General features: G+C 32.0%; 4 protein-coding genes across 8 annotated transcripts; 2 read left to right on the top strand and 2 right to left on the bottom strand.

The window, feature by feature from the left end:
• Positions 1–789: 789 nt before the first annotated feature.
• On the bottom strand, positions 790–6,020 carry LOC108320312 (protein PAM71, chloroplastic). Its single transcript, XM_017551702.2, has 10 exons — positions 5,433–6,020; positions 5,097–5,150; positions 4,959–5,020; positions 4,362–4,430; positions 3,896–3,947; positions 3,736–3,810; positions 3,440–3,569; positions 2,972–3,042; positions 1,913–1,960; positions 790–1,167 (listed from the first exon to the last, which is right to left on the bottom strand). The coding sequence occupies exons 1-10, from the start codon at positions 5,862–5,864 to the stop codon at positions 1,096–1,098; spliced, it is 1,065 nt and encodes a 354-aa protein (XP_017407191.1). The 5' UTR covers positions 5,865–6,020; the 3' UTR covers positions 790–1,095.
• Positions 6,021–8,084: 2,064 nt separating this feature from the next.
• LOC108320374 (cation/H(+) antiporter 18) lies at positions 8,085–12,346 on the bottom strand. 3 transcript variants are annotated; one of them, XM_017551776.2, is made up of 5 exons: positions 12,255–12,346; positions 12,059–12,183; positions 11,276–11,509; positions 9,631–10,632; positions 8,085–9,530 (listed from the first exon to the last, which is right to left on the bottom strand). In XM_017551776.2, exons 3-5 carry the CDS (start codon positions 11,474–11,476, stop codon positions 8,313–8,315), a joined length of 2,421 nt encoding a protein of 806 aa, XP_017407265.2. In that variant the 5' UTR covers positions 11,477–11,509; positions 12,059–12,183; positions 12,255–12,346; the 3' UTR covers positions 8,085–8,312. The 3 variants fall into 3 exon arrangements, with proteins under 3 accessions (XP_017407265.2, XP_017407264.2, XP_052725360.1); XM_017551775.2 differs by having other exon boundaries at positions 12,104–12,183; positions 12,255–12,345; XM_052869400.1 differs by having other exon boundaries at positions 12,104–12,201; positions 12,255–12,291.
• Positions 12,347–20,783: 8,437 nt separating this feature from the next.
• LOC108320372 (uncharacterized protein At5g41620) lies at positions 20,784–24,593 on the top strand. Of its 2 annotated transcripts, XM_017551773.2 has the most exons (4): positions 21,196–21,333; positions 21,860–21,936; positions 22,025–22,147; positions 22,786–24,593. In XM_017551773.2, exons 2-4 carry the CDS (start codon positions 21,886–21,888, stop codon positions 24,295–24,297), a joined length of 1,686 nt encoding a protein of 561 aa, XP_017407262.2. In that variant the 5' UTR covers positions 21,196–21,333; positions 21,860–21,885; the 3' UTR covers positions 24,298–24,593. The 2 variants fall into 2 exon arrangements, with proteins under 2 accessions (XP_017407261.2, XP_017407262.2); XM_017551772.2 differs by lacking the exon at positions 21,860–21,936 and having other exon boundaries at positions 20,784–21,333.
• A 408-nt stretch (positions 24,594–25,001) lies between these two features.
• On the top strand, positions 25,002–25,964 carry LOC108320346 (uncharacterized). Of its 2 annotated transcripts, none has more exons than XM_017551734.2 (3): positions 25,002–25,265; positions 25,550–25,685; positions 25,767–25,964. In XM_017551734.2, the coding sequence occupies exons 1-3, from the start codon at positions 25,105–25,107 to the stop codon at positions 25,794–25,796; spliced, it is 327 nt and encodes a 108-aa protein (XP_017407223.1). In that variant the 5' UTR covers positions 25,002–25,104; the 3' UTR covers positions 25,797–25,964. The 2 variants fall into 2 exon arrangements, with proteins under 2 accessions (XP_017407223.1, XP_017407222.1); XM_017551733.2 differs by having other exon boundaries at positions 25,009–25,265; positions 25,760–25,964.
• The last annotated feature ends 1,842 nt before the right edge of the window (positions 25,965–27,806 follow it).

Below are 27,806 nucleotides of genomic sequence, written 5' to 3'. Positions count from 1 at the left end.
TTTTATTTTTCTAGTCTTAAAAAATTTCAACCATGTCCCTTAATTTAAAAGAAATTGGTATAGTTTTTCCAAACACAAGTAGTTTGTCTTATTTACTTTTAAAAACGTATTTTAGTTACTATAAACAATGACGCTTAAAGAGAATAAATAAATAATTTTTTAATTCATATGTAATTTTTCTGTTGATGGAAACAAATAAATTGATTAAGTGATTTGGATCCGATTTTTTCCCGTGTCAGAAAGTGGTAAAATATATTGATAAAAAAGTCTCGATTTTTGTTTTAATTTATAGTAAAGGTCATTCAAATTCAAGCAAAGTTATCAAATTCTTCCAAACTCATTAAATAATTTCTTTAATTTAAAACTAGAAAATTATATCAGGAAATTAGTAATTAAACTAACAATTTCAACTCTTAAATTATGGCAAGTGTTGCCACCCTAGTAACTAATTTAACGAAATTATAATTTATTATAGGCATCAATCCGTTCATTGAGTTTTTTCTATTAAAGTGTTTAAGCATCATATTTGACAGTTAACTTCACTATATAATCAGTGTAATGAGAATCAGTTTGAATATTTTAAAACTAAATGTTAAAAATATATATTTCATCATTTCTATTAATATAAATATTAACTCAGATCTGTGATCTTTAATGAAGTGTCGCAATGAAGTATCTTTGCAAAGTACACAGCTTCAGATTTGATTACAAATAATAACAAATCTTTCTTTGATTAAATTTCAATTTATTTTTGTGCATCAACAAACACTGATATAGTAAACTGATCAATTATCAATAATTAAATAATAATACCTCACATAATTTATGTAATTAATTTTTTTGTTTAAAATAAAATTAAAAATTCTTAATGACTAGCATGGCATAGCATCACATTGAAAGGCAATAAGCTATTCCTACAAACAGGTTTTAGTATTGTACATTTCTTCTCAGAAAAAACAAAAATTACACATTTTTCCCTTCTCGAGCCACGATCAATAAAACTTAATAAATGGAGTCTAGAATCATAATCCTAGAGGTCTTTCTTTACGTTACTGATCACTTTGCACTGAGATTATATAGCATTTCTTTTAACTCCTATTGCACAATTTCAAATAAGGTTACTGCAGCAAAGACGAGAAATAGAACACCTCCGATGTAGGAAATAACCTTCAAAATGATTGAAACATTGTTTTTAGTTTACAGCAGCATAAAGATATGAGAAGCCCACACTTTTTGTGGCACTCATTATATTGACTAAAATTTATTGAGAACTATATAAACAGAAGATACAATCAGGAATACGATTCACTTACCAAAATATGTGATTTTCAGTAGTATTTATGCTAATAATAGATAGCATGTTTAAAAATGCTTACTGGAAATTGTGTTGTAGTATTTTCTAATGGAAATATTCCGAAACAGAAACACAACTTTAGGTCACGGCTTCATTTGAGGTGCATTATCGAAGTGCGTGTTAGAAAACAACAGCATTTTTCTTAGACTTAAACAAGATGCTCGTTGATCTTTATTACCAACGGGGAGGGGGAGACTACAGTTTGCTATGTTATCTAGGTGAATGAACATGTTCGTTCCCAGTAAGGTTCGAGGATCATCTAACATGTTGCTACGATTCAGAGCGCTCATATATTTTTATGATGGAGTAGGGGAATTCCAGGGCAGAAAATTAGCAACAGAAGATCTCCATGAACCAGATTCTATAACTAGCAATAACTTAATAAGTAAAGCATTTGAAAGATCATGACTCATGTGATTAATTATCTACTTCAGATGATAGCATGTGTAGAGAATTCCACATTTATAAAATCTGATTCTCTTGCTTAACGGGGAGAACCGAGTTTAGAACCAACTAAATGCAGAATATCAGGAATGCGAGCTATAAACAAGAAGTTACCTTCTCTGATAAATACGTCCCAAGTAAAGAGCCCCCGAGTACAGCTAGCTGCGTATAGAAGGAAAAATTGAGGCTGTAAGAGCCTAAAGTTATTTACAAAGATGTAAAAAAAAGGAAAAGACAGTCTGAAGCAATATAAATTACATGAATTAGACCCTTCCAAAATATTCAAGTTCTTCTCCAGATAGCATAGCCTTATTTCTGGTGCTATTTTTACGAACTGTTATTATTTATTAATTTTGAGCTTGTTGTGAGTATTAAATATAGATTATGAAGGAAGAAATATAGTTTATTTGTGTCTTATCTGTTTTTAAACGATGGAGAAAGATGCTCTCAAAGAAATTGCCAAAAAGAGCCTTCTGTAACACAAGGAGGATGAGGTGGAAAATAGAAACGTGGAATCAGGGTTTGTTGCAATAGAAGAGTGGATGGCAGCAGATCCTTTTCTCACGGGATAGAGGAAAACAAAAAGAATTGGAAAGAGAAACACTTATTTACGAGACTTTGTGGAATGACGAAGGCATGCATGTGGGTATGAACTTTCTTGCTGATAGATTTTCTCTGCTCTGCTTCTGCTCTCTGGAATTCCATTCTTACTTTCTCTTATTAATCACATTCAGATGTGGCATATTGGTACAGCTACTGGAGTTGGACGTCATTTATAGCAATTTCTTTTAATTGTATTTTGCATTGTTGTTTTTACTGTACAAACTTATTGGAGGAAAGAGTGATTGTTCTTCATCACTATTATAATAATACAGAGGAACTACTGTTATATTGGCTATTGTGTGTTAGTCAAATTGTTTCCAGATTCAGCCCTGTTTCACCTTCTCAAAGTGTCTGTTTAAATTATCCTTGTATTTCCTCACTGTTAATACATTCCTTTTCTTTGTTGCACTTCAGTTGGAGATTTGGGCGAATCCAGTTTTCACGTACCATTGCAGAAGCTTAAATTAAATATTTTATGTTTATGTTAAACAATGCACATTTACAGTGAACTAAAAAAGGAAATCCCCATATTTAGCAGTTGCTTCAATTTATAACTGAAGAAGGGGTTACCAAAGTTGCAACACCATGACCCGCCAGTGCTCCAGCTATGACTCCAAGGGGAGAAGAAGCTGCTGCAAGGGCTGAAAAGTAGGGACAAAAACAATTCAGGTTCTCTGAAGTTGAGTTCAGTGCATGACGAGATGCAAGACAACATGTATGGGTATTTCAAACAAATGAAAATTCAACAAGAAAATTATATTAACTGAAATTGGGCTGATCCAAAATAATTGACATCCAACTTTTTGCGGACAAAGCATATAAGTTAGCTTCAAGAGTTGTCAATATCAATATTTATTTATTTGTACATCAGTTTGTTTAATAGGGATTTCAGATCAAGATTTTTGTCTCCTATACTTTCAAACCAAAAGGAATGGTAAAATCATAAAATTTTGATATTAATAATGACAAAAACGATAGTTCTAGGTATAAGTGTTCCATATATACTTTCAAACCAATAATGCTAACGTTAGAACTCACCAATTGTGGAAAAAAATGACTTATCACCCCATTCGGCGACAAAAACTAAGAGAAAAGTACTGGCAGCTGTGCTAGCAGCAGATAGTATTCCAGCACCATTTCCAGAAAATTCAGAAACTGCTAGTTCTGCCTGGTTAACAAATGCAAACATTAAATTGCTTGAACCCAGTAAAATAATAAAATATTGTGAACCCCAACCATTGTGAAAAAGTTCAAACTGAAGAGTAAAAACTGCGAGAATTCATGCATCCAACCCATTGTGCTGCAATAGATGACAAATAGATATCAAATATTACCTCCTTCTGCTCTTCATCTGATTTTTGGCCATCACTAGATGAGGCATCCAGCAGGGTAGAGACCCCAAAGTACACCTGAAGTCAATTCAGTATTACTTAAGAGAGGGTTAATCTAAAATCACTCTGTCAGCGCATAACTAAACAGGAAGGTGATATTTACCAATAGGCAAACAGCAGCAATATCATCAATAGGTAAATCTGTTTCTCCAAACCTGCACAAAGCAACCCATGAGGTGAAGTTTTTGAAAAGTCGTTCATAGTCAAATTATGCCTTAACGTTACATGGTTTAAGACACAAGCCCAAAGGAAGGCACAGAAGACAAGTATAGATATTTATATAAACCAAGGAACTTTCAACAAACTAAAGACATGTATGCATGACAAAGTAATAATTTTTTTGCAAAAGGTTCTTACAAGATGAAAAACAACAATGTGAATTATTTTCAGACCGTAACATGTACAATGTTCATCATCAACAACATGAAACTTCGCATGGAACTATAATTTATTATTTGTAGAATGAGAAGAATGAGTAGGGCTATTTTCACTATTCCAGTATGACCAAGTCACATAACTTATTTTATAGTTACAGTTCATAAATATTTCTACGAAATAAAGAAAATAACCTGAATGGCAAGATTTCATCAACATAATGAAAAGTTCTCCCAAGGACAACAGAGATCAGAGTCATTGCCCTGTCAATAGCAAATAAATACTAAACATCAATAATTTGAAGACACATGCATCATCTAGAATATTTGGCCTTTATAAAAGTGTCACTCTGTACTTTTTTATGCGATTATTTGACTTCTAGACAGAAACATAAGCTTGAAGAATTCTGTACAAATACACCACTTCGCCTTCCCATTCCAGAAGGTATATGAAGAAATCCATTAAAGTCTTCTAATATTGTTCACAAGCCAACTCCCTGCAGGATTTTGATTGTTCTATGATGTGAAAATATTTTCACCAGTGTTTACGTGGACGTGCATGCATGGCGACTAATTATAAAACAGTTTAATTAGAAAGTGTCGGCAGTGTAAAATCTAATCACAAATTAACCGATTGACTTCTATAAAAATTAATTAACAAGTCATGTTGATATTTTATTAGTTGATAAAAAAATATTGATATGTACAAAAATTAAACTGTCCAAAAAACGCAATCAATCAAGACAAAAATAAACAAGAAAATCTAAATCACCATGAAACGATAAAACATACGCAAGTGCGCTAAACGTCCCAATAAAAACAACACCAGCTGTATTCCTAGCTGCAAGCAGGGCCTGCATACAAATTACAACATCAAATTCCCAAATCCCCGGGGTCGGGTCGTATCGTTGACGATTTCTGTGCACTTACTGCAATGAAAAAGGTCTTATCTCCCAGTTCAGAGAAAAATATCAGCAGAAACGCCTGTGACAAGGCATAAAAGAATAAAAAGTATATTAGTCTTTGAGCAACATAATCCAAGTGAACGTAATCATTTTACTTAAAATGGTGGAAAAAAAAATAACAGAAAGAGTACAATGTAAATCTGTAACTGGTAGCAAACAAGAAAGTAACAATAAATGTTGAATAAGAGTAACAAAAAACTGCATTTTCCACAGTCAACTGCAACGAATTGCGGTACTTGAAATTATGCTCTTTTTTTGTAAAACATTGGAATTAGAAAAGTGGCAGGGAGATTTTCCTAACTGAAGCAAAACCTGTGCTTATGTCATCAAAATCCCCAAATGCAGGAGATAAACTGAAAGCACTGGAAAAGTCAGAGGCAGCATGAGCGGGATATGAGTGTTTAAGTGTGAGGAAGCCGAAGAGCATCATAAACTTGAGAAGCCTGACGGATAAATTAGAATGAGCAATTGGAGCTAAGGGAAATTTCCAATTGGAGATTCGAGCAAGTGATTCGGGTGAATCGTTGGAATTCTTGCAAGAATGAGAGAATCCCTGCGTTCGGAATTTGGTTTCATTTGGGGGAATTGGAGAAGAGGTGACGAAGGGTGAGAATTGCAGCCTCTTAGAGCTGCGAAGAGTGGAAGGAGGAAGAAGGAGAAGAAAAGAAGATGATGTGAAGGAAGAGAGTGAATGCGAGCGTAGGAAGGTGTGTGTCGGAGAGAGAGAGTGCATTTCTATTTTCTGTGGCGGTTCGCTCAGCTTCTGGCTTCGTTGATGATAAGCCTCGCGCCACCATTCACCAACCAACTGCTCTGCTTATGATCTTTTCCAACTTGATTCTCTCTCTTCTAAAGTAACCGTCAGTGCTCTCACCGATTTCTGGGCTCAATCGGAACCCAAATTGATTCTTATTTATACAGTTTTGGATGCGCCCACGTATTTTTCTACTGCACCCCCCTTTTTCAAAATGACAACTTTGCCCTCTGTTATACTACAAATTCAACCTCCAAAACTAAGGAGGGCAACGGAGCGAGCACGTATGAGTTAAATCATCTCATACTTATCTCTAATCTAAAAGTAATATTTTTCTCTCCAACATCAGATATCAATAAATAAATTACAATTAAATAAGGATTGAATAAATATTAAATAATAATATAAAATAGTCAAATTAGTCAAATGTGTCTTCAAAATTAGTTACATACTAAAAAGTAAAGAAAAGTGATTATAAAATTCTAATACTAAATGATAAATTAAAGGTATTTTAGGACTTTAAAATAGAGATAATAATGAGTCAAGAACATGACGAAACGGGTACGTGTATAGTCCTTATGTGTCCACATATCTAATTTAGGCTTTGTTCTTTTGAGTGGATTTGAGGAGATTTTAGAGGATTTAAAGATAAATTCTTTTGTCGTTTATTTGAGTGAATTTAGAGGTAAATGAGAGTGAATTTGAAAATAAAATTTGTGAAAATTAGTATAGAATTGTATTGACGTGACAAATTAAAAAAATTTATTTCCAAATTCACTCTCATTTACCTCCAAATTCACTCAAATAAACGACATAAAAATTTATCTTCAAATTCTCTCAAATTCCCTCAAATCCGTCTTAAAGAAACATATACTAGATGCTAATACTCTTAACCAATGAATAAGAAGATTCCTTAACAAAATTGAAACATATAAAGTCACTACTCATGAGTCAGATTCATTTGTCATTCCAATTAAAAACTTCCTTTGATGTTATCCGGATCTTTACTTTTCTATTTTTGCTTTGAATGTTGGATTTCAAAAAAATATATATATTTAAGGGTAAATTTTTTTTATAGAAGTTTAAGTTAATTACTAAGCAAGTTTTTTGTTTTTTTATTTTCAAATGATTCAAACAAGGGTGTGAGCAACATTTATTCTTTTTAATTATATTTAAATTATGCAATTTAGATGTTTTTAAATTAAGTAATTTGTAACAGTAATTTTACATCTAACGCACTTATTGAAAATTAATTATAATATTCTAGATTCCATAACTCATTTATATACAATCTCTTCAAATGATGGTGTGAGCAACACTTATTATTTTTAATTATGTTTAAATTATACAATTTATATATTTTTTAAATTGAGTAATTTGCAACGCATTTATCTACACTATTGAAAACTAGTTATAACATCCTAGATTACATAATTATAAATTCATATTTATGATAATTGAGTTTTAAATTGCACAATAAAAAGGAAACACTTCACCAAAAGAGTTTCAAGTTATACAATATAAATTTATAAATTTATTTTTTAGATTAATAATCTAAAAATTAAATACTAAATATACTTCAACGTTGATCAATCTTAAAGTAAAAGTATGTATTTTGGATTTGGAAATACATTTTTTATTGTATAATCTTAAGTAACTTGAAAAATATTTTCGAGTTTTCACGCAATCTTTTATTTGAAAAATAAATAATCATGAAAATTAAATGTTAACGAAATTAAACCATACATATAGATAACTGTAATTGAATCAGTGTGTTGTTCTTTATGTATTTATTTTTATTATGAAACTAAATGAATGATAACTATTTTAAATCGATATGTAACTTATGTATAATTTCATGTCAACATCTTAAAGATATAATACATCTTAGGTCAGTGTTAAATTTTACATTAATTTTGAGTTAAAGAGTTTTCTATTTAAATTAATAAATGCATGGGATATATATATATATATATATATATATATATATATATATATATATATATATATATATATATATATATATATATATATATATATATATTCTACTGTTAGATTTGTTGTATGCGTTCTGTAATGATTTGGGAAGTTGAAAAATATTCCAGAAGTGATTAAAAATAGCAGAGTAAAGTAAAAGTCTGGAAAAGTAAAAACTAAACAGGGCAACTAGTAGATTTTATTACCAAACTAGACAGAGAATTGGACTGAAGCTATAATCTTAATTTTCCACCACAAGTCTCTACACAACTCTGTCCAACCGTAAAATTATTGATTCTAAATCAATTTCAGTCCTAATGAAATTAAATTCCAAACAGTTTTTTATTTGTTTCGTGGTCAATTTTTGAACTATAAAGTATATACTGTAAGGCAAAGTTGCATGAAGTTCAGAAAAGGTCAAACGTGTGAGCCAAAACAGTAAGAGAAGCGTTATGCAGCAGAACCTGAATCCTGATAGGGTAATTGTTCCTCCATTTCCGGCGTCAAATTTATTGGCGCCCCATCGTTGTTATACTGTTGTATTACCAAAACGGATGCTGTTGTGGGGTAATCTTGTGATACCAACAAACCACCCACAGGTCCTAGTTCAGGGCATTCACTGCTTTTCAGAGCACAGGCAACTTCACTGACTGGCCTTGAACCCACAAGAAACAGACTCGAGCTATTAACCTCACGGATAATAGCAACTGTTTCTGCTGCATTTTTAACTATTCTCTCTTCATAGTTGATGGAGTCATCATTGGCTGTTTTCACTTTAAATTCATCGAGGAATTGCTCATCCTGTGAGACTAATTTGGTGCTGGAGGAGGAGTCACCCACATCAACTCTTAAAATCTCTGCTTCATTAGGTGGTTCAACTACAAAGCGAATAACCAACAATCTGATGCCAGGATGCTCAGCCATACGACCTCCGTAAGCAAGGGCTTCACGATCATCACCACCACCAAAGAAAAGCACTGTAACACGGTAAGAAACATTACTTGCAGAGACATGGGAGGTACCACCGAGCCCCCGATCAACAAAAATTCCAACTGAGCATGGTGCATGCTCAAGTACTCTTTTGTTAACCCATCGAAAATCATTTCTAGTGTTATGTAGTGAACCATCCAAACTTTGATGCTTATGAAATGGAAGAATGATGACTGCGGCTTCCTTCCTCTCAGCAGTTGCACAAATGTCTTCATGTATGTTAGCCATAGATGAGATGGCGGTCATTGGCCGGATGGACACTTGACTTAGTTGCCTGTAAGCCTCAAACGCTACAATAACATGGTTAGAAGGTGAATGAGAACCTTTGTTCCAGAATGGCAACCCATTTCTTCTTGCCTTATGTACCATTAATATAGATGAGGACCTCTCAGAGAATTCTTTAAGGTGCATTGCATACACACAAAGATCATCACGCTTCTGGATTCCTCTTGAAGCCTCAATCAAATTTATCATTGATGGAATATTTCTTGCACCATGGAAGCAGGCGAGAATCCTCAGTTGTCTATTTGCATTTTTCCTCCCAATTGTTCTATATTTGTAGTCAGCTATTCCTCCCTTCCTTGCAGGCTTATACACGGCCATCACAAGAGGAGTGGTGATGAAGGTAGTGAAAACAGCCATAAGAACCATGATGGCGAAGGTCTGATCATTCAAAACCTGGAAATGCATATTTTTAATATTTCACGGTAATAGATAGGAAAGTGCACCTTATTAAACTGATTATATGGAACACTAAGAGCAAGAAAATTGAAACTACCTTTCTATCTTTGCCAATGTTCAGGACTATTAATTCAACTAGGCCTTTGCAATTCATTAAGAACCCCAGCACCAGAGCCTCGTTAAAAGGTAGTTTACAGAGAAGGGAAACAACAAAAGTCCCAAGAATCTTTCCAAAAGAAGCTGTAAATATAACAAAAGCCAGAAGACCCCATGATTGCAGCCCCTTTATGGTGGCTACATTAGTCTTCAATCCACTTGACACAAAATAGAGAGGGAGAAATAGACCAGACACAAGATCCTCTACTTTCTCCACAAGAGCACTGGCAAACGGTCCATCATTTGGGAGCAAAACTCCAACAACAAAGGCACCAAACATGGCATGGATTCCAATAGCATCTGTGACAAGCCCAGCAGCCAGAACAGCAGCTAATGTAGCACATATGTATACCTCTTCAACTGGTTCACCTTCATGGCATCGTTGGCTCACCCATTTGAAAATTGGAGGGACAATGATTATTGCACAAATGACAAAACCACACCCCGCTAAGAAGACCCACAATGACACAAGTGGAGATCGCTCATGGCCTGACAATGCAACAGCCAGAGCAAGCAGAATCCAGGCAGCTATATCATTAATTGCTGCGGCTGACATAGCTGTTCTGCCAACGTTTGTGGTTAGAAGTTTTAACTCAGCCAAAATACGGGCCAATACAGGAAATGCAGTAATGGACAGAGCAACACCCATGAATACAAGAAATGCGGCACTATCTGAACCTTTGGCAATTGATTGTTTTAGAACAAATGATGAACCAATTCCTATTACAAAGGGTAGGCTTATTCCAGCCATAGCAATAGCAAGGACTCGGTTTCCAGATTGACGAAGAGATTTAAGATCTAACTCCAGGCCTGCTAAGAATAGAAAGAATATAAGGCCAATGTTTGCTAGAGTGTCTAATACTGTAATACTCCTGGGTGGGAAAACTGCCTGCATATAGCTTTTATTCCGTCCAAGAGCTGATGGACCAAGAAGTATCCCTCCCTGTCAATAGCAGTCATACACATTAAAACCATTGTACACATTTTCGCACCTGTAACATCTATCCTAACTTATACATTGTTTAAAATCATATTGCATTCTAAAAGATAGATTTCACGTTAAATGTGAGACTCATTTAGAGTAGCGCAACAGTGAACTCTATAGACTATGAAATTTTATAAATATGGAACATGAAAAGCTCTGGTCACATGACAATTGCCTCATAACCTAGTAGCAATCCAACTTGGTTAAGAAGTAACTGATGCCAGGTTCAATCCCTACGAGTCATATTGCTCACTCTTAAGCCCAGTCGCTAGGAACTCCTTGTAACCACTAAAATGAAGAAAAAAAAACGAGAGAACCACATCTTACTAATAAGCAATATTTAATTTTCTTATTGAAAAAAAGTTAAAATTAGGGGGAAGGTTCACCACTTATAAAGTCAGGAAAGACAACCGTAGCAAGGATTGACAGTAAAATTTAAATACACCATCCAACAACAGAATAAATATGAGTTGAACCAAATCAGAGAACAATGATCGACCACATGCATCAATCCCCGTTAGCTATTAATTGTAGTACGAACTACAAAATATAAGCTAAGATAATTAGATCAATTAACACTAAAGAAAATAAATGAACTTACAATAATCTCTGCAATAACTCTGGGTTGCCTTAAGGGTTTTAGAAGATATGCCAGTCCCCTTGAGACCACAAGAACAAGGCATATCTGCAAAATAGCTAGGGGAAGCGCAAAATCAAGAGGGTCGTCTCCCTGAAACACGCCATTTGATGTGGCTTTCATAGGCGCCGGGCAAGCATTTCCAGATGTAGAATTGGAAGCCATTCAGTCCAAAATCCACAGCTAAGCCGGATCCACCTAAATTTGAAGAAACAGGGATCTTAATCCTATCTTATGTAACTCTTTTCCACAGACATTAAAATATTAAAAAAAAAACAATCTGAGAACAAGATATGCCAATATTAAGAAAGGATGTTAAAACACAGCAAAAAAAAAACGATCCAGCCTAACCTCCAAGAAGCTACCACGTAAATCTCGCAATACAAGATATTCCGTAAAAAAAACAATAAAATCAAATAACAAGCGCAATAACGGTTAGCACACTCCAAATCAGGGTAACAACTTTTTTTTTTCAAATTCGGTACCTCTCCCACACAGTCAAAAAGAAGTCATTCTGCCAGCAACTCAAACAAACGAATTGCAATATGCCTCGCTCTGTTCTCAAGATTTTGTCAAGAGTCTTATGACCCCAAACCTTTTAATTAACAATATATAATAAACTTACGTTTCGGCGTGGCTGAATTGAACAGAAACCAGTTAAAAAGAAGGCACAGCATTAGCAGTCATTTTTACTTGCATGTTCCGCGCATAATTGGATAGAATATTTGAAAGCAAATAGATTATTACCTAAAAACAGAGGAAGTAAATACAAGAGAAGCACTGAAAAATCACCTGTCCAACCTGAATGGTTGGTGAAGGAAGAAGAAGAATCGGATTCACTTATTGGTTTTAATAGTCTTCAGATTTGATTCCTGAGAAGAAAAGAGATACTTACAGAAAGAGAAAGAAAAAATGTGGGTCCAGAATCCAAGAATGGACATACCTGCAACTACGAAACAGAGCGCACCGCCTTCAACAGCAGATTGAAAACAACCATATTCACCATACAAGGGCTTTTTATTTTTGTGCATGATAACTTTGACCTTATTCCAATGTTAATATTCATTCACAGGGCCCATGTGTATCTTTGACTTTTTGCACTGAGTCACGTATCGTGTATGACTTTTTTTATGGAGATAAGTGCAACTACAAGTATTTTTTCTAGAGAATATCTTTGCATGATTATTTGAATAAAAACGTTATTAAATTATAAAAAAATAAAATAAATCAATTTTAGAATTGTATTATATTAATTAAATTTTATTATAAGTATTAACTGAATTAAAAAATTTAAGAGTAAAATAATAAAATGAATTATGTTAATGAAAGTAAAATTCGTTACAAAAATAGTTAGGAAGAAGAATCTTTTCGTTATAGATAAAATATTGAGACTTTACTGATTTCTGGTTTATTATATTTAATAATTATATCTATAACACTAGTTAACAGATAAAATTCTTGCAAATTTGGTCAATTTGATTTTCAATGATAGTTTGAAATTAAAACATCGTATATATATAATTTTCAGAAGCTTAATGTACACACTATTATTTAAATACATTTAATCCCACTCACTTTATATAATATGAAAAAGGAAGAATGAACAATAAGATTGTTTTTGAAAGTGAGTATTTAAAAATTAAATGGTACATCTTGAACTGCGAAAAGTCCTGTTGTCCACTCCACAGATATCTAATTTAAAAATAATTATTTAATAAATTAATATACTGATAATGACTTTTTCATGGTACTGTTAGATCAGGAACCCCGCCACCTTCCAAAGCAAAATAAATAATTAGTATTAAAGCAGTGGCTGATGTCTATTAAAGAATATACATCTAGTAATTATTTATTTCTTAGAAGGAATTCACAACATGTCATACTGTCATAGATTGAAACTTTAACCCTAAAATATTTGAAATAAAAAATATATATGACTATTACTGATATAATTTAAATATTGATAAAATTGTTAATTTCTACTATAATTACTTGAAATTCATAATAAATAAATATACTTAATATATATATTTTTCCAAATATTAAAAAAATATTCACCAGAAAATAATTAATAGTCGATTATTCTATTTTATGAAATTTTATATTTTTTATTATTAATTGAATTTTTCCTTTACTTTTAAAAAAAAAACCTAAAATACAAAATTTTTTAGAATCCTGATTATTTTCTTTGTATAAATTATACACATTAATATTTATGAATCATACCTTTTATTTTCTTTCTGATGTTAATAGAAGTGAGACCTCTATTTTCTTTTTTAGAGCAACAAAAAATATTCACCATATTTCTTACTTTTTTTAATATTTTACTGTTGTGATTTTTTTCTTGATTTGTCTATTCATCAATTCTTTTATGATTTTTAACCATAAATAATGATTTTTTTTTATAATTTGCTACTTGATTAATTTACTTACTTCTATTATATCAATATTAATTATTACGATTCACATTCTCGTTCTTATTTACAAGAAGAATTATATATCTTCATGATAAAGATATTTGAGATTTTTTTTCTTATATAACTCTTTTTAATATTGTTTCAATAAATATTTTTTGTTTGTATAATTTATATTTTAAATTTATAATGAATTATGTAAATGTTAATATACATTTTTTTAGTTATTATTAAAATTATAAAAAAATATAAAGAGAAAAAAAATTACTATAATAATTGTAAGACCCATGAAAAAAAAAATATTTATAATAGTAAATTTTAGCATTTTATTAGTAATAATAATTTTAATGGATAGAAAAATATATATTTTGAATATAAAATTATAGTAATTTTAGAAGGAGAGGTTAAAATTTTTGATAACTTATTTAGTATTTTTTTTTTAAGAAAATCGAATAGTAAAAAATGAATAGTGAATAGTAAAAAGTGAATAGTAAATAGTAAAAAGTGAATAGTAAATAGTAAAAAGTAAATAGTAAAAATAAATTTTCAGCATTAAGATTCCTTAGCATGGAAGAAAGTAGTAGGTAGAAATTAGGATCAGATTTTGTGAGAAAATGATTGAAATATTATTTTTAAATAATATTAAAATAATAAATAATATTAAAATATTAATGAATAGTAAATTTTTTTAACTATAAATAGCCATGGGAGGGAAGGGTATTTTGCACCAAGAAAAGAGGAATCAAGTGAGAGCTTGAGAAATAGAGAAGAAAGAGCTAGGGAGAAATTTTTAGTTGCAAGAAGAGTAGAGGTTCTGAAGGGTTTCGGGGAAATAAATTCAGATCAAGAGGAATCTGGAATAGAGGTAGGGGAGCTAATTTTTCTAAGCTTTTATATTATGATTTAGTACTGTTTTATTACTATTCATGTCTTGAAATTATGTATGAATATTGTTAATGCTTACTGTATGTTTATCTATATTGATATTCGGTGTAAATATTATATGCTGTTGTTTTGAATCTGTTAATAAGAAATTTGTTAAAAACTAGTTGAGGAACACTTTGGCTAAGGAAAGACTTGGTACTTAAGTTGTCCATTGTGACGCACCTCTCTTTCCTGGAAGTCTACTCGACAGGTTTTTAACTTAAATCTTGTGTACAGATTATGTACTGTTAAATTATCATGTAATATATCTAGTTGGAATATATTCAGTTTGTATGATTTCTGAAATGATTGAAGTTTATTTGATTTGAATTTATGCATCTGAACATGTATGAGTATTACGGGGAGATGTCGTAAGGGTATAATATGAGTCGAGGAATGTGAGTATGGTATGAGTCTCGCGGAGAGATTCTATAATGTCATGGTAGGTGTATGATGATTATGGGTAGATTTCGTAATGGTATAATATGAGTTAAGGAATGTGAGCATTATATGAGTTTCGTGGAGAGATTCTGTAATGACATGGTATGTGCGTATATGTTGATGTTGAGGGTCATGAAGTTGGAGGTTATCCTGATACTCTAATAATCAATCAGTCTCAAGTAGAGAATGATGAATTATGTGGTGAGAGGGGCAGGAGGTCCTGGTCTATGTGCCGGTTTAGGACATAGTGAGGGGACTAACCTTGTGAATGGTATGGAGGGCAGAATGTCCTGGTCTATGTGCCGGTTTAGGACATAGTGAGGGGACTAACATTATGAATGGTATGGAGGGCAGAATGTCCTGGTCTATGTGCCGGTTTTGGACATAGTGAGGGGACTAAGAATGACATCACAAGTGAAAAACCTTCCGTTGTATCGCTCATCAACATATCGTTGGGATAAGTGCCTATGGAATATCGTTGGGATAAGTGCCTATTGAATATCGTTGGGATAAGTGCCTATTGGGTATTGTGGAATGAGTGTCTATTGGGTATAGTGGTGTTTATTGGGTATTTTGGTGTTTATTGGGTATTGTGGGACGAGTGTTCAATGAGTGTTTATTGGGTATTATGGAATGAGTGTCCATTGGGTATTTTGGTGTTTATTGGGTATTTTGGTGTTTATTGGGTATTGTGGGACGAGTGTTCAATAGGAATTGTGGTACGATGGTATGAGGGTGTCTGACATAATTATTATATGATGTTTGTATCGAAGTAATTATGCATGTCTTATAAATGATTTGTTGCATGTTAGCTCACCCTACTTGTTTGTGTTTTGTGTTTGGGTATGTGCGATGATCGTATAATTCGTTATACGGGAGCAGATGAAGGAATGTCGCCTCACATAGTGCCAAGGAAAGGGAGGAGTAGAAGAACTATAATTAGAATCTTTTTACATGTATAGACTTATATTAACTAGGAAATTTTAAAGGGTGAGATTACGGAATGTTACCGTAAATGTAATGTTAATTATCAAGTGTGAAAATTTGGGATGTTATATTAATGTAAAAAGTTGGGTTGTTACATTAATGTGAGAATTTGGGATGTTACAATAATTATGAAAATAAAAACAAAAGTATGTTATAAGATTAGAAGATAAAATTACATGATCATGTGTGAAATATATGCGAGAGAAAGAAAAGCAAAATTGATAATTTCTTCATTTAGATAATATGTTTACCTAAAAGATATTACATGTATTTTAAAGATTCAAAATTCAAACATAATAATCACTTTTGAATGTTATTGCTTAATTTTTTTTTATAAACTTCTTTAAAATTAATGTTCATGAATTTATGATAACTTTTCATTAGTTATATTTAAAAATTAACTAAATGTAATAAATTATGTTACTAAAAATAATCTTTACGGATAATAGAACTGAAAACTATTAAAGAATAATTTGTTTTTAAGTAGTTAGAAAATAACCTAAGAAAAATATTATATCAGGGAAAAAACTACAACTTAATTGTGATTATAGTTATAAGAGGGATTGTTATTATCTCAAAAAAAAGAGATGTATCTATAAATTAGAAAGAAGATTCATAAAAAATATTAATTTCATTTATTTTATAATTTACGTAATTGGTACAAGTTTTTTTTATTAGTGTATATCTTTTCGATTAACTTGTTTTTTTGCCTTTACTTCTATCACCGTTGACGTAAAAAGAAAAAACTTTTCTGCTGATTATGTATGAGAAAAGATGTAAAAATATATTTTTTTTCAGCATTTGTTAATTAACTAATTTCTACCAAAAATTTAAATTAGTTACCATTAGTAACAAATTTATCAAAATTATTAGTTTCTATTTAAAAAAATCATTTTCAATTAAAATATAAATATATTTCTATTTAAAGCACAATAGTATTAGTTGTTTATAAATTTGTACTCTTACGAGTAATTTAATTAATTTTAGAAAGAAATATGATGCATTCAACGATTTATACAACATTGTTTCTGTCCATTTGTTACAAATAATAATAAATGTATTACTAATTAAAACAGGTTAATCAAAATAGTTTTATTGCTTGATATAATTAATTAAAAAAAATCAACAAGAATTATATCTCCTTAAGCATTAACAATACAAATCCGTTTCTTTAAAGGAATATAAAGTTACAATCTTTACGAAAACTGGTAATAATTATTGAAGTTTGGGTAAAGTTCATTAATGTCTTTTTAAACTTTTGTTTTACTAGGAATAAAGCCACTGTCTCGTAATTTATAAGAGAAATTAGGTAAATAATAAAGCCGTTGTAAAAACGTAATTAAGGAATTTTTTCTTTCAGTATGTTTTTAATCATCATATTTTTAATATTTTATTTATTTACATTGTTAAAATATATTAAAAAATTATTTGAACCATTCATTAAACCTTCTGTTACACACATATAAACCATGCCAAATATCTTCTATTCCTTAAATTAAGAAGATAAAACAACAATTTGGCATATTCATGGTTACTTAACAAATCCCATATAAATAAGATATTGACTTATTCAAAACATTAATATAAATTTTAACACTATTTATCATTTCCTCGTTGGCCTTCTATAACTCTGATTTATATTTGATAAAACTTCAACAAACTGATTTGTTATTATCACAATACATCATATTTCCAAGTTTCTCAAATATATTTATCTGCAAAGATTTTCTCAAATATATCTTTTTTTTTTCACTTTCAAATATAAAAGTAGGAGTGTAAATTGCATGTAGTTGGAATATATTAGGAATGACAAAACGAATTGAGTCTCTCGGTTAGTTTGTTGACCCGACAAAAGTTAATAGACTGGTTCGGAGTTTTAAATTTGTCAATTTTGATTTGTTAATTATTTGTTTTAAATAAAAAATTACTTAAATTTTATTTTTATATATTAAAATATAAATATATAATAATATTATAACTTAAATTATTAATATTTATAAATTAATTTATAATTATTAATTATAATATAATAATATAATATAAGACTTTATAAAGTACTTTAAGAAAGAGAGTTTTTATAATAAATACTTGATTATTTTATTATTAAGAAGTTTTAAAAGAATAACTTTTTCTTTTCTTTATCGTTTTCTAAAGATTGTTTTAATCCTCTATTTATATGTTTGAATATCATAGCGTAAGATTTTTTATGATGAAACTTACCTTTTTCATCTAACTTTATTAAATAAAATGAGTTATTGTTTATTTTTTTAAAGTAATTTAATCTTTGGTTTGATGTATAGGGTATTGGGTCATATGTATAGCATAAGAGTTCTTATGTTCAATTAGGACCATTATAATATGATCAAATTATTGATTTGAGTTTTTTTTTATACAGTTAGGTCTTTTTTGTGATTAAAGATTCTTAGTTATTTAAAATTGTTTTTTAGCTATTTGTAATATAAATATACTTTGATTAATTGGAATTGATGGATGTCATGAATTGGTTGGTTTGAAAAAATAGATGTTTTGTTTGTTTGATTTTATAGTCTTATTAGAGTTTTATATGTGTAATTATGATTTGATTATGTGTTAGTCTCAAGGATGGATAAAGTTGACTAAATTGGTTTTAGATGATACATTTGGTAAGTTGAAATTGGTTATGACTTGTGAAGATGAAAGAAAAACACTATTTAAGACTACATGAGCAAATTCACCAATCTATTATAACTTTGTTAAAATATTAGTGTGTGAAATTGTGATTTGATGATGTTTTGCTTTTGAGATTGGTAAGTCTAGTTCAATTGATATAAAAAAAGTATATTTTATTTAGAAACATTAGTTTTGATATCTGAAAATGGATAAAAATATTATTTGAAGCCAAGGAAACAAATTAAGCTATAAATTGACTTTTAAATTATACAAATTTGTTGAATAAAAGTTTCTCCCGCTGAGCGAGAGCATAATTCGCCAAGTCAAAGAGACCTAAGAGGATATACTCATTGTGCAAAGTATCATCTTCGCTAAGTGAAAGAGAATTTTTGTTTAAGTTAGGAAGGCGCAAATGTCTTACTCGTTGGTCAAGATAGGATTCGTTGTCCGAAATTATGTGAATTACTTTTAGCAGTCATATTCGTTGAGCGAGTAAGACCCTCACCTAACGAATATTAAATACTTTTCTTCCAGTGTTTCCTCGCTTTGTCTAATGAGACTTCATCTAAAGTAATTTAATACATTTATGAAAATTGTAACTGCTTGAAATGTATGAACAATGGTTAAATTGTGATTGTACTCATAATATTATATGATGATATGAGGTTGATGTGATAAACGATGAATGACTTTTAAAAAATAAAACATTTCACTCTAATATTTAGATATATTGAGTAAGGGTTTAAAAAAAATTATTCATACTCCTATTCTAACTCATACAGATAAAGATATTTTATTAGTTAAAATAGAAGAAAGCTCATAATAGAATTGATTTTATAAAATTAACTTTTGACACATAAGTTCAATAGAGTCATGATTTATATATCAAAATTTATTGAGATAATTATGATAAATGTAAAAGTTTTAGTGTCTGATTCAATGTATAAATTTTTTAAAAAGTAGTTGTTGTAATGTATTAGGTGATAATTTATGATCAGATTGAAATTATCGTGTATAATTGTTTGCTTTTAATTATTTAATTAAAATTGTAAGTTTTTGCTCCTTTTTAAACATCCTAACTTATCTGATTGTATGACAAATAATGTAGGTGAGAAAACGTGATCTAGTTTTACAGTATTGTAGATTTGGATAATTACTATGTATAACTTATATTGTATACATAATACTCATCATTCTTTTAATAAACTTTATACTGCATTACGTAAATTGATAATTTATATTGTATTACATAATATATTTATTGAGGAAAATATTATAATACTTATAACCACTACTTTTGTAACTTATTATGTGAATTTGTTTACTATTTACTTATATTAAATTTCAATCAAAAGTTAATATTTTTTGGATGTCAATCTTAATCGCTAATGCTAAAAGAATTTGTTTCTTCAATACCTATGAAATCAAGGTTAAGTAGAAATTCGTAAAAAACATTAAAATATTTTAAAAAAGTTTATTCATTTATTTATTAAAATTCTTCTATTACATATTAGAACATCTCAACGTAACTATTATTACTTAAACTAATAAGATAAAACAACAAATTTTCTATCCATGTCCAAAGTGACAACTTAACTTATTTAAAAAAATGGTGAGTACATTTAAATATTTTCCCAACATATATTCTTATTATTCATCCCATCTTTAATTAATTTATATATTCATTTATTGTACTGCAGGAATACAGAAATCAAGGTGAGAGTTTACTCTTAGCTCCCTTTCACAGAGTGTCAGTTAGGTATATATTTTTTTTTTCAATTTTCTTTGATGAAGGTAGCCTGAGAGAATCATAAATTTCTATTATTCAACTTTCTTCAACTTCCTGCACATAAATACAATTAAAAAATAAAAAAAATTACACGAATTAGTGAAAATATCATTTTCGAATATTAAAATGAAAATGGTAGATTCCCTTGCTTAAAATAAAAATCTGTCTGATCAGTAATTTCTAGCTGTTCATAGCTGCGGTTAATGATAATGGTTGAATTGGCCGGTGAGGTAGCTACAGAGGAGAGCATTGATGCATGATTTTTTGGCTAATAAATGTAAGAAAGTTAAAAGTGGAAGGCAGACATAGCAGTAGAGAAGGAGGGAGTGTGGTGTATTATTAAGGAGGGATCAAAAAGGGAAAGAAAATAATAAATGAAAGATAAAAAGGTTGGGGGGTGGATGAGAGAGAAGAAAGAAGGGAGGGGAAGGCATAAATAAAGGAAGAGAGAGATGAAAAGCGAGGAAGAGGAAGCGGAAAAGGAGGAAAAATTAGGAGAAAAGTTGAGGAGAGGGGTTTTGGTAGGGAAAAGCAGGGGACCCTCTACTCCATTTCCCTCTTGGCTCTCCCTCACTCGCACTAACAAACACATTCGGGACCATTCTGTTTCCGCTAGGAAGCTCGCCGCAGCGCTCTGGGAATTCAATCACTCTTTCCCACTCTTTCAAATGCATCGTTCTGCTGCTAATAACGCTCAGCCTTCTGCCGCCGCCGCTCCCGATCCCAGACATCGCCGCCACCATTACATCCTCCATAAGGACAAGGCTCTCCACATCTCCAACTTCCTCGCCGACGCATCTCCCAGTTCCCCTGATCAGGTGCCGTCTGTTTTTTTCTTTCTGCTTCCCAACTTTGCCTTTTCAACTCTCATCTTGTTTGTTTCGGTTTTTGTCTTTCGTGGGTTTATGTATACTTAGCTACTAGGTTAGGCAGTGATACTAGTTTTATTTTAATTTTTTTGTTTTTAATTTTCCATTCAGTATCTGTGTTGACTTGCAGTTTTTTTATGTTGGTGACTTATTATCGTTATTATTGTTATTCCTGAAATGTTCTTTCAGCATCTGCAATTTGTTCTTTTATTAAACAAAAATGTTTCCTCGCTGTCTGGTTTTTGTCTGGTTTTTGAAGGGCACAGTGAATCTAGTTGGGGTTGATTTTTATACACATGATTCGTTTTCCCATTTTATGCTTGTCCTTCCTGTTTACGGCCATTTTCCTTTTAAAATTTCTCTTTCCTTTCTTCGTTGTGTTATGTATCTGTATGTGGTTCAATGATCTCTTTCTTATGGCCATAGTTCACTACCTGTTTTCAATTTCTTTTATTTTGTGGATGTTCGTGTTTAGATCTTAGCGTCTATGAGCATCGAGACATGTTTAGTGTGAAGTCATGCACTGTCTTTAACCTCGTGCCTGTATTGGAGGTAGAAATTCTCATAGACATTGTTAACGATTCCATAGAGACAAATCTAGATGTCGTTTAGAATGATAATTTTTCTGTTCTTTCATCAGCCAGCTAGCGCCAGCAGTTTGAGGAGGCATATTGCTGCATCCTTGATGCAACAGCGAGCAATTGAGAGAAATAATCATGCACTGCAACCTTTATCTCCTGCAAGTTATGGTAGTTCCATGGAGGTAAGCATCAATCTTGATCCCAACCATGAACCTCCACCTTCTTTTTGACGGGCAACACTTTTAGAGCATAAAATATCCTTCGAAGTAAACATGTTTTTTTTTGTGGGACTTGCCATTTTGACACCTTATATAATGTGAGTGCATATATTTACAAAATTGATTAAGTCACGAGATTTCTCTTAATTATGATCCATCAGTCGTGTATAGTGGAAGAGATAAAAAAAATATTGGGAGTAACAAATTCCTGATATTAAGAAATTTGGTGAATGACTTATTTTGTCCACGATAAATAATGATATAACATACCATTAACAGCTACGTTGTAGTATAGTTTGCTGCCAAAATAATCGGTTAGTATAATATCTATAGTAAAAGAATCGTAATAATAATGAATTTGCTTAAAGAATGAAATAATTTCAAAGTTTGAGTCACTTTTTTTGTAGATTTATTTTTTAATTACCTTCTTGTTCCAGAGCGTATTATAAAGTATTTTCTGCGAATACTAGGTTCATCCTTGATTGACTGTTTGATGCAAAGCATAGTCAATACATATCCCTGCACTACTGAAAGGTTGTTTATTGTTGGATGAATATCCCATATTTTATTGAATACTTTGCTTGTCCTTTCTTGGGTTGCAGATGACACCCTATAATCCTGGAGCCACTCCTTCTAGTTCCTTGGAGTTTAAGGGAAGGATTGGTGAGCCACATTATAGTCTCAAAACATCTACGGAGCTTCTGAAAGTGCTAAACAGAATATGGAGCTTGGAAGAACAACATGCTTCTAACATTTCATTGATAAAAGCATTAAAATCAGAGCTAGATCATGCGCGTATAAGGATCAAAGAGTTGCTTCGAGACAGACAAGCAGATCGACATGAGGTTGATGACCTGATGAAGCAAATTGCAGAGGATAAATTGGTTCGGAAGAGTAAGGAACAGGATCGACTCCACGCTGCCGTGCAATCTGTGAGGGATGAACTTGAGGATGAGAGGAAATTAAGGAAACGGTCAGAGAGCATACACCGGAAATTAGCTCGAGATCTCTCTGAAGTGAAGTCCTCTCTTTCTAGCGCTCTAAAAGAATTGGATCAAGAGAGAACAAGAAGAAAACTATTGGAGGATCTCTGTGATGAATTTGCTAGGGGAATAAGTGAATATGAACGAGAGGTGCATAGTCTGAATCACAAGTCTGATAAGGACTGGATTCAAAGGGCTGATCACGATCGGTTGATTCTTCACATATCTGAATCGTGGCTGGATGAACGTATGCAAATGCAGCTGGAAGCAGCTCAGAATGGTTTTATGGATAAGTCCATAATTGACAAACTAAGCCTTGAAATAGAGACTTTTCTTAGAGCTAAACAAAATAGTCGAAGTACAGAAAATATAGTGGTAAGGAATCGCCGTAATTCCTTGGAATCTGTACCACTGAACGATGCTGTCAGTGCACCGCAGGTGGCGGGTGATGACGATGATTCCGTGGGAAGTGATTCAAATTGTTTTGAGTTGAACAAGCCAAGCAACAAGGGATCTAAGGTACACGAAGAAGAGGCTGTCGACAAATATTTTGAGGAGACATTGAAAACCAACCACACGAAGAAAAAACCAATACCACGAGAAGGGTTAAAACATCGTAGCCCATCTAGCTTGCAAGTGAAGTTTGAAGAACAGATGGCGTGGGCTATGTCATCTGATTCACATAAGAAGTCCCAGTCAATTGATGCAGATCAGGGGAAGACCACAGACACCAAGGCAGTTGAAGGAAGTTTATCTGAAAAGTGCGAACACTTTGAGATTAACGAAGATGATGATTCTGAAAGAAAGATGAACCCCACTGAATTGCACAGCTCCAGTAAAAATCACATTATTGATAATCTGATAAGAGGTCAACTTATGGCATCTGAAGGTGGCAATATGCATGCTGAGAATAATTATGGCGAGGCTTCCTGCAGCAATGCTGGATGGAGGAATCAGGCAAGCCCTGTGAAGCAGTGGATGGCAAAACTTGGATCCCAAGACCTAGACATATCGGACCCTTCAAAACTGCCTTCAGGGTCAAAGGAGAACAACACTTTGAAGGCGAAGCTTCTTGAAGCTAGGTCCAAGGGGCAGCGATCGCGTTTAAAAGCCTTGAAAGGGTCCTTTTAGAGGTTTGGTTTAGCATAAACATTTAACATGTTGGAGAATTCAGTCTAAGGTAATAAGTCGGTGAAGAATTTGCATGCTGGTCATTGCACTTCCCTCGTCTTTTCCTTTCACGTGCAATTTTTGCCTTGTTCATAATTTCATTTTGTATCTGTAACATAATTTCCTTTGGGGGTTCATTTTCTAAATGTTACTGTAGATGTTGTCATGTCATGTAGCCAAAAAAAGAATCAGGTCGACTTTTGAGAAGTGAAAAACAAATATACAATTTTGGATAGTTTTTTTTTGTATTCTTCTCATTTTTATGACCCACTGCACCCAAATTTGAACTTGTGACGCGCTAGTAAGTTTAAACCACGCATGGCAACAAATTTTGTACTTATCAGTACCAACCATGAATCGGGGATTCATAAATATTGTTAATTCATAACTATCTATGTATTGACTTGGGCATCGCATCACTGATGTTAATTATTTTGTTATTAAAAATACTCCCTTTTATATTAAGTTCAATTTTTTGATACATTCAAAGTATTGTTAGAGATATTTAAACTTATGAGATATACGATGGAAATATATTTTAGAACAATTTTACATATATTAATTGACAAAGAATAACGTAAAATAGAAGCTAATTATGTAATTAGATCGCAAATATGGAGGGGTTTTAGGTGAACCGAAGAGGTTCCGTTCTGGTGATATCCGTGAATAAAAAGAAATAGATGGGCCAAATTTGGCAGGCCCGAAACTTGAAATCCAATTGAGCGCACGTGTGTCTGCGAGAAGAGCGAAACGCAGACGGCGTCCCTGATGGCAGCGTCGTTCAGGTGGATATTACAACTACACAGGGATGTTCCAAAAGCCGCACGCTTCTACTCCGAAGGCTTGGACTTCACCATCAACGTCTGCTCTCTCCGGTGGGCCGAACTTCAATCCGGTTCTCTCAAGCTTGCCCTCATGCATTCTTCCCAGTACTTCTCTCTTCTCTTCTCATGCCCTCCATGTGTTCGATGATTGTTCATTCCTAGTTGCCGTAGTTAATGACGACCACAATGTGCATGGTTCTATAATTAACTCTAACATGCTCGAGAAACCTACGAATAATATCGTGATTAGTTTTTGATTTGTTATTCTTCTTTTTTTCTTGATTTTCGACGGTTTTACTGGTGGTCCAAATTATTTTGTTTTGAAAGAAATGTTTGGTTTTGAATATTGGATGGAGTGGTGAGCTGCTGATTCACTTTCAATTTCACAGTGATCAAGCCACCGCGCAGAAAGAGTACTCCTCCCTTTTGTCATTTACGGTGACTGACATGAACAGTACAGTAAGTAAATTAATGGCGTTAGGAGCTGAACTCGATGGGCCCATCAAATATGAGATCCATGGAAAGGTATTGTGATTCACTCATAGCTTTCATTCATCTGAGGACTTGCCCAACGTCTGATGTAATTAACCTGTGATTAGGTTGCAGCTATGCGGTGTATTGATGGACATGTCTTAGGCCTGTATGAACCTCTCTAAGATGCATAGCAGATTTAGTATCAATAATACCCTCTCTTGTCATGGTAACATTTTTTAGCCCGTCGTGATCTTGGAAAAGATAGGGTAAATATGTGATACCTTTTGTTTTATGGATTCCCTGCAATAATTGATAATGTTATCTTGTCGAGCTCAATAGCAACAGCAGGATATGGCGTGTGAAGCAACAGACCTGAGAATAAGGTAAAATGATTAGAAGATTGAAAAGAAGCTATTCAAATGCCTCCAAATTATCTGTCTTTTAGAATGGGTTTTTTGGCACCATCCATATATAATTGACAGCAAATCACCTCTTGATTTCTTTTTTTCTCTTTAAGGAAGACAGCTTCTCTTTCCTCCCTGTTGAATTTTGGTTGAGTTATAATATCTTGTCTTCTACTTCTATCCGAGGATTGATTTTTTTTTTTTTGGTGAAACATTTAAACTTTAAAGCTTTCAATTATACCACTAATTGTAGCCTTCGACCATGCAATCATTCAATCATCCATGGAATATTTTTTTGCCCAAATCCTAATTGGATTAATGCATTTTTCTATTTCTCGTGCATACATGATATGGCGTCAGATAAAATTCTATACAATCACTTGAAAATATTATCCATGTGTAGTATTTTAATGTGATACATGAAGGTGCTGTGTGCTCTTACTTGAAACATGATGTTTTGTATCACTTGAAAAGATTCATATGTAGCACGGCCAAGGGAGAGAGCAATAAATTTATTCAACTGTTGCACTTTCTTCCTTAAGCAAAAACTTAAGATCACCAAGACAGAAAAACAAACAACTTTACGGGCACTAAAGAACTTACATTTGTTATAGAGCTGTTAAAGTAGTTATCCGGTCCACTCTGGGTTAGCCATTTTGTATGTTCACTCGACCTACACTAAATTTCAAATTCGTGAAATAATCATGACAAATGTTAGTATATATAAAATAATATTATATTAATTGTAAATATTATATTAATATACATATTTATCATAATTGCTAAGTGATAGTTTTAAATAATATTCAAATAAAATCTATATAATTTCAAATGTCAATCTAACATTTATTTTAGAACTTAAATTTGGAACATATTTTATTTTGGGAGAAGAGAAGTGAGGGAGAAAAGAGTAGAATGAAAATCCGAGAACAGTTTATATTTCTGGTATGCCATTTTTTTAGTGTTACATTGCATCAAGGGATTATTTTTAAAATTAGTTTTTTATCATGGATGGGTGAATGAACTTGACTCACCATTAGCTCACTACGTACTTATTAAATCTTATTTAATTTGGACCTATATTTGTAATTTGCTTTAACCTAACCTTAAATCAATGATAAACTTGGCTGACTCATACACTTTGTCCTGCGTAACTTGGTATGTGAAGTGTTTTTAGCTTATACTTACACTGTAGCAGGTAAAAGACCCTCCTCACTAGCAGAAAATTTTATATTACAGGGATTTTCATTCATTTGCTGGCACAGATAAGCCAAATTAGTAGTGCCAAACAAGGAATTCCCTTTTATATGTATAAAGATATCCTTGTAAAGGGACTATGTAACCATTAAAGGTGATTGATGTGTGTCTAAATAGATTATTAATATGAACTACATGTATGTTTACATTACATCATGTATTACATCATCATGTGTCAGGTGTGAAAAATGAATGTTGATCCTTAAACCTATTGATTGATGTGGAAGCTAAGAAGAACTTTTGCACAACGAAATACTTGCTTTATTCCCTCCTAATATTCTGTATGCCTGCTGAAGATGCCATTGTATCTTCTGTTGCGTTAGGAATGAAGCTTCTTTAACAGTGAAACCGGATTTTCAAATGTAATATTTGCACAAATAATTCCTTTTATTGTTTACTTTTAAAATGTTTTTTTATAAAAAAAAAATCACTGCTTAAATTCTTTCACTTAATTTATTCTTTTTGTATTTAACAAAAAAGGATTAAAATCACCTTTTGTTTCAACTTTTAA

The sequence above is a fragment of the Vigna angularis genome, chromosome 10 (genome assembly GCF_016808095.1).
Source record: "Vigna angularis cultivar LongXiaoDou No.4 chromosome 10, ASM1680809v1, whole genome shotgun sequence".
NCBI lineage: Eukaryota > Viridiplantae > Streptophyta > Magnoliopsida > Fabales > Fabaceae > Vigna > Vigna angularis.
This window is presented reverse-complemented; position numbering and strand designations above follow the sequence as displayed.

What these genes read in the sequence shown, in the direction of transcription:
- LOC108320312 (XM_017551702.2), bottom strand. Translation starts at nt 5,864, where the DNA reads ATGCACTCTCTCTCTCCGACACACACCTTCCTACGCTCGCATTCACTC. An exon ending in ATAAGACCTTTTTCATTGCA is followed by an intron (nt 5,021 to 5,096) that starts GTAAGTGCACAG and finishes ATTTGTATGCAG; the next exon opens with GCCCTGCTTGCAGCTAGGAA. An exon ending in GTCATTTTTTTCCACAATTG is followed by an intron (nt 3,043 to 3,439) that starts GTGAGTTCTAAC and finishes CCTACTTTTCAG; the next exon opens with CCCTTGCAGCAGCTTCTTCT.
- LOC108320374 (XM_017551776.2), bottom strand. Translation starts at nt 11,476, where the DNA reads ATGGCTTCCAATTCTACATCTGGAAATGCTTGCCCGGCGCCTATGAAA. An exon ending in GAGTTATTGCAGAGATTATT is followed by an intron (nt 10,633 to 11,275) that starts GTAAGTTCATTT and finishes TGCTATTGACAG; the next exon opens with GGAGGGATACTTCTTGGTCC. An exon ending in ACATTGGCAAAGATAGAAAG is followed by an intron (nt 9,531 to 9,630) that starts GTAGTTTCAATT and finishes ATGCATTTCCAG; the next exon opens with GTTTTGAATGATCAGACCTT.
- LOC108320372 (XM_017551772.2), top strand. Translation starts at nt 20,968, where the DNA reads ATGAAAAGCGAGGAAGAGGAAGCGGAAAAGGAGGAAAAATTAGGAGAA. An exon ending in CTCCCAGTTCCCCTGATCAG is followed by an intron (nt 21,334 to 22,024) that starts GTGCCGTCTGTT and finishes TTCTTTCATCAG; the next exon opens with CCAGCTAGCGCCAGCAGTTT. An exon ending in GTTATGGTAGTTCCATGGAG is followed by an intron (nt 22,148 to 22,785) that starts GTAAGCATCAAT and finishes CTTGGGTTGCAG; the next exon opens with ATGACACCCTATAATCCTGG.
- LOC108320346 (XM_017551733.2), top strand. Translation starts at nt 25,105, where the DNA reads ATGGCAGCGTCGTTCAGGTGGATATTACAACTACACAGGGATGTTCCA. An exon ending in GCCCTCATGCATTCTTCCCA is followed by an intron (nt 25,266 to 25,549) that starts GTACTTCTCTCT and finishes TCAATTTCACAG; the next exon opens with TGATCAAGCCACCGCGCAGA. An exon ending in AATATGAGATCCATGGAAAG is followed by an intron (nt 25,686 to 25,759) that starts GTATTGTGATTC and finishes ACCTGTGATTAG; the next exon opens with GTTGCAGCTATGCGGTGTAT.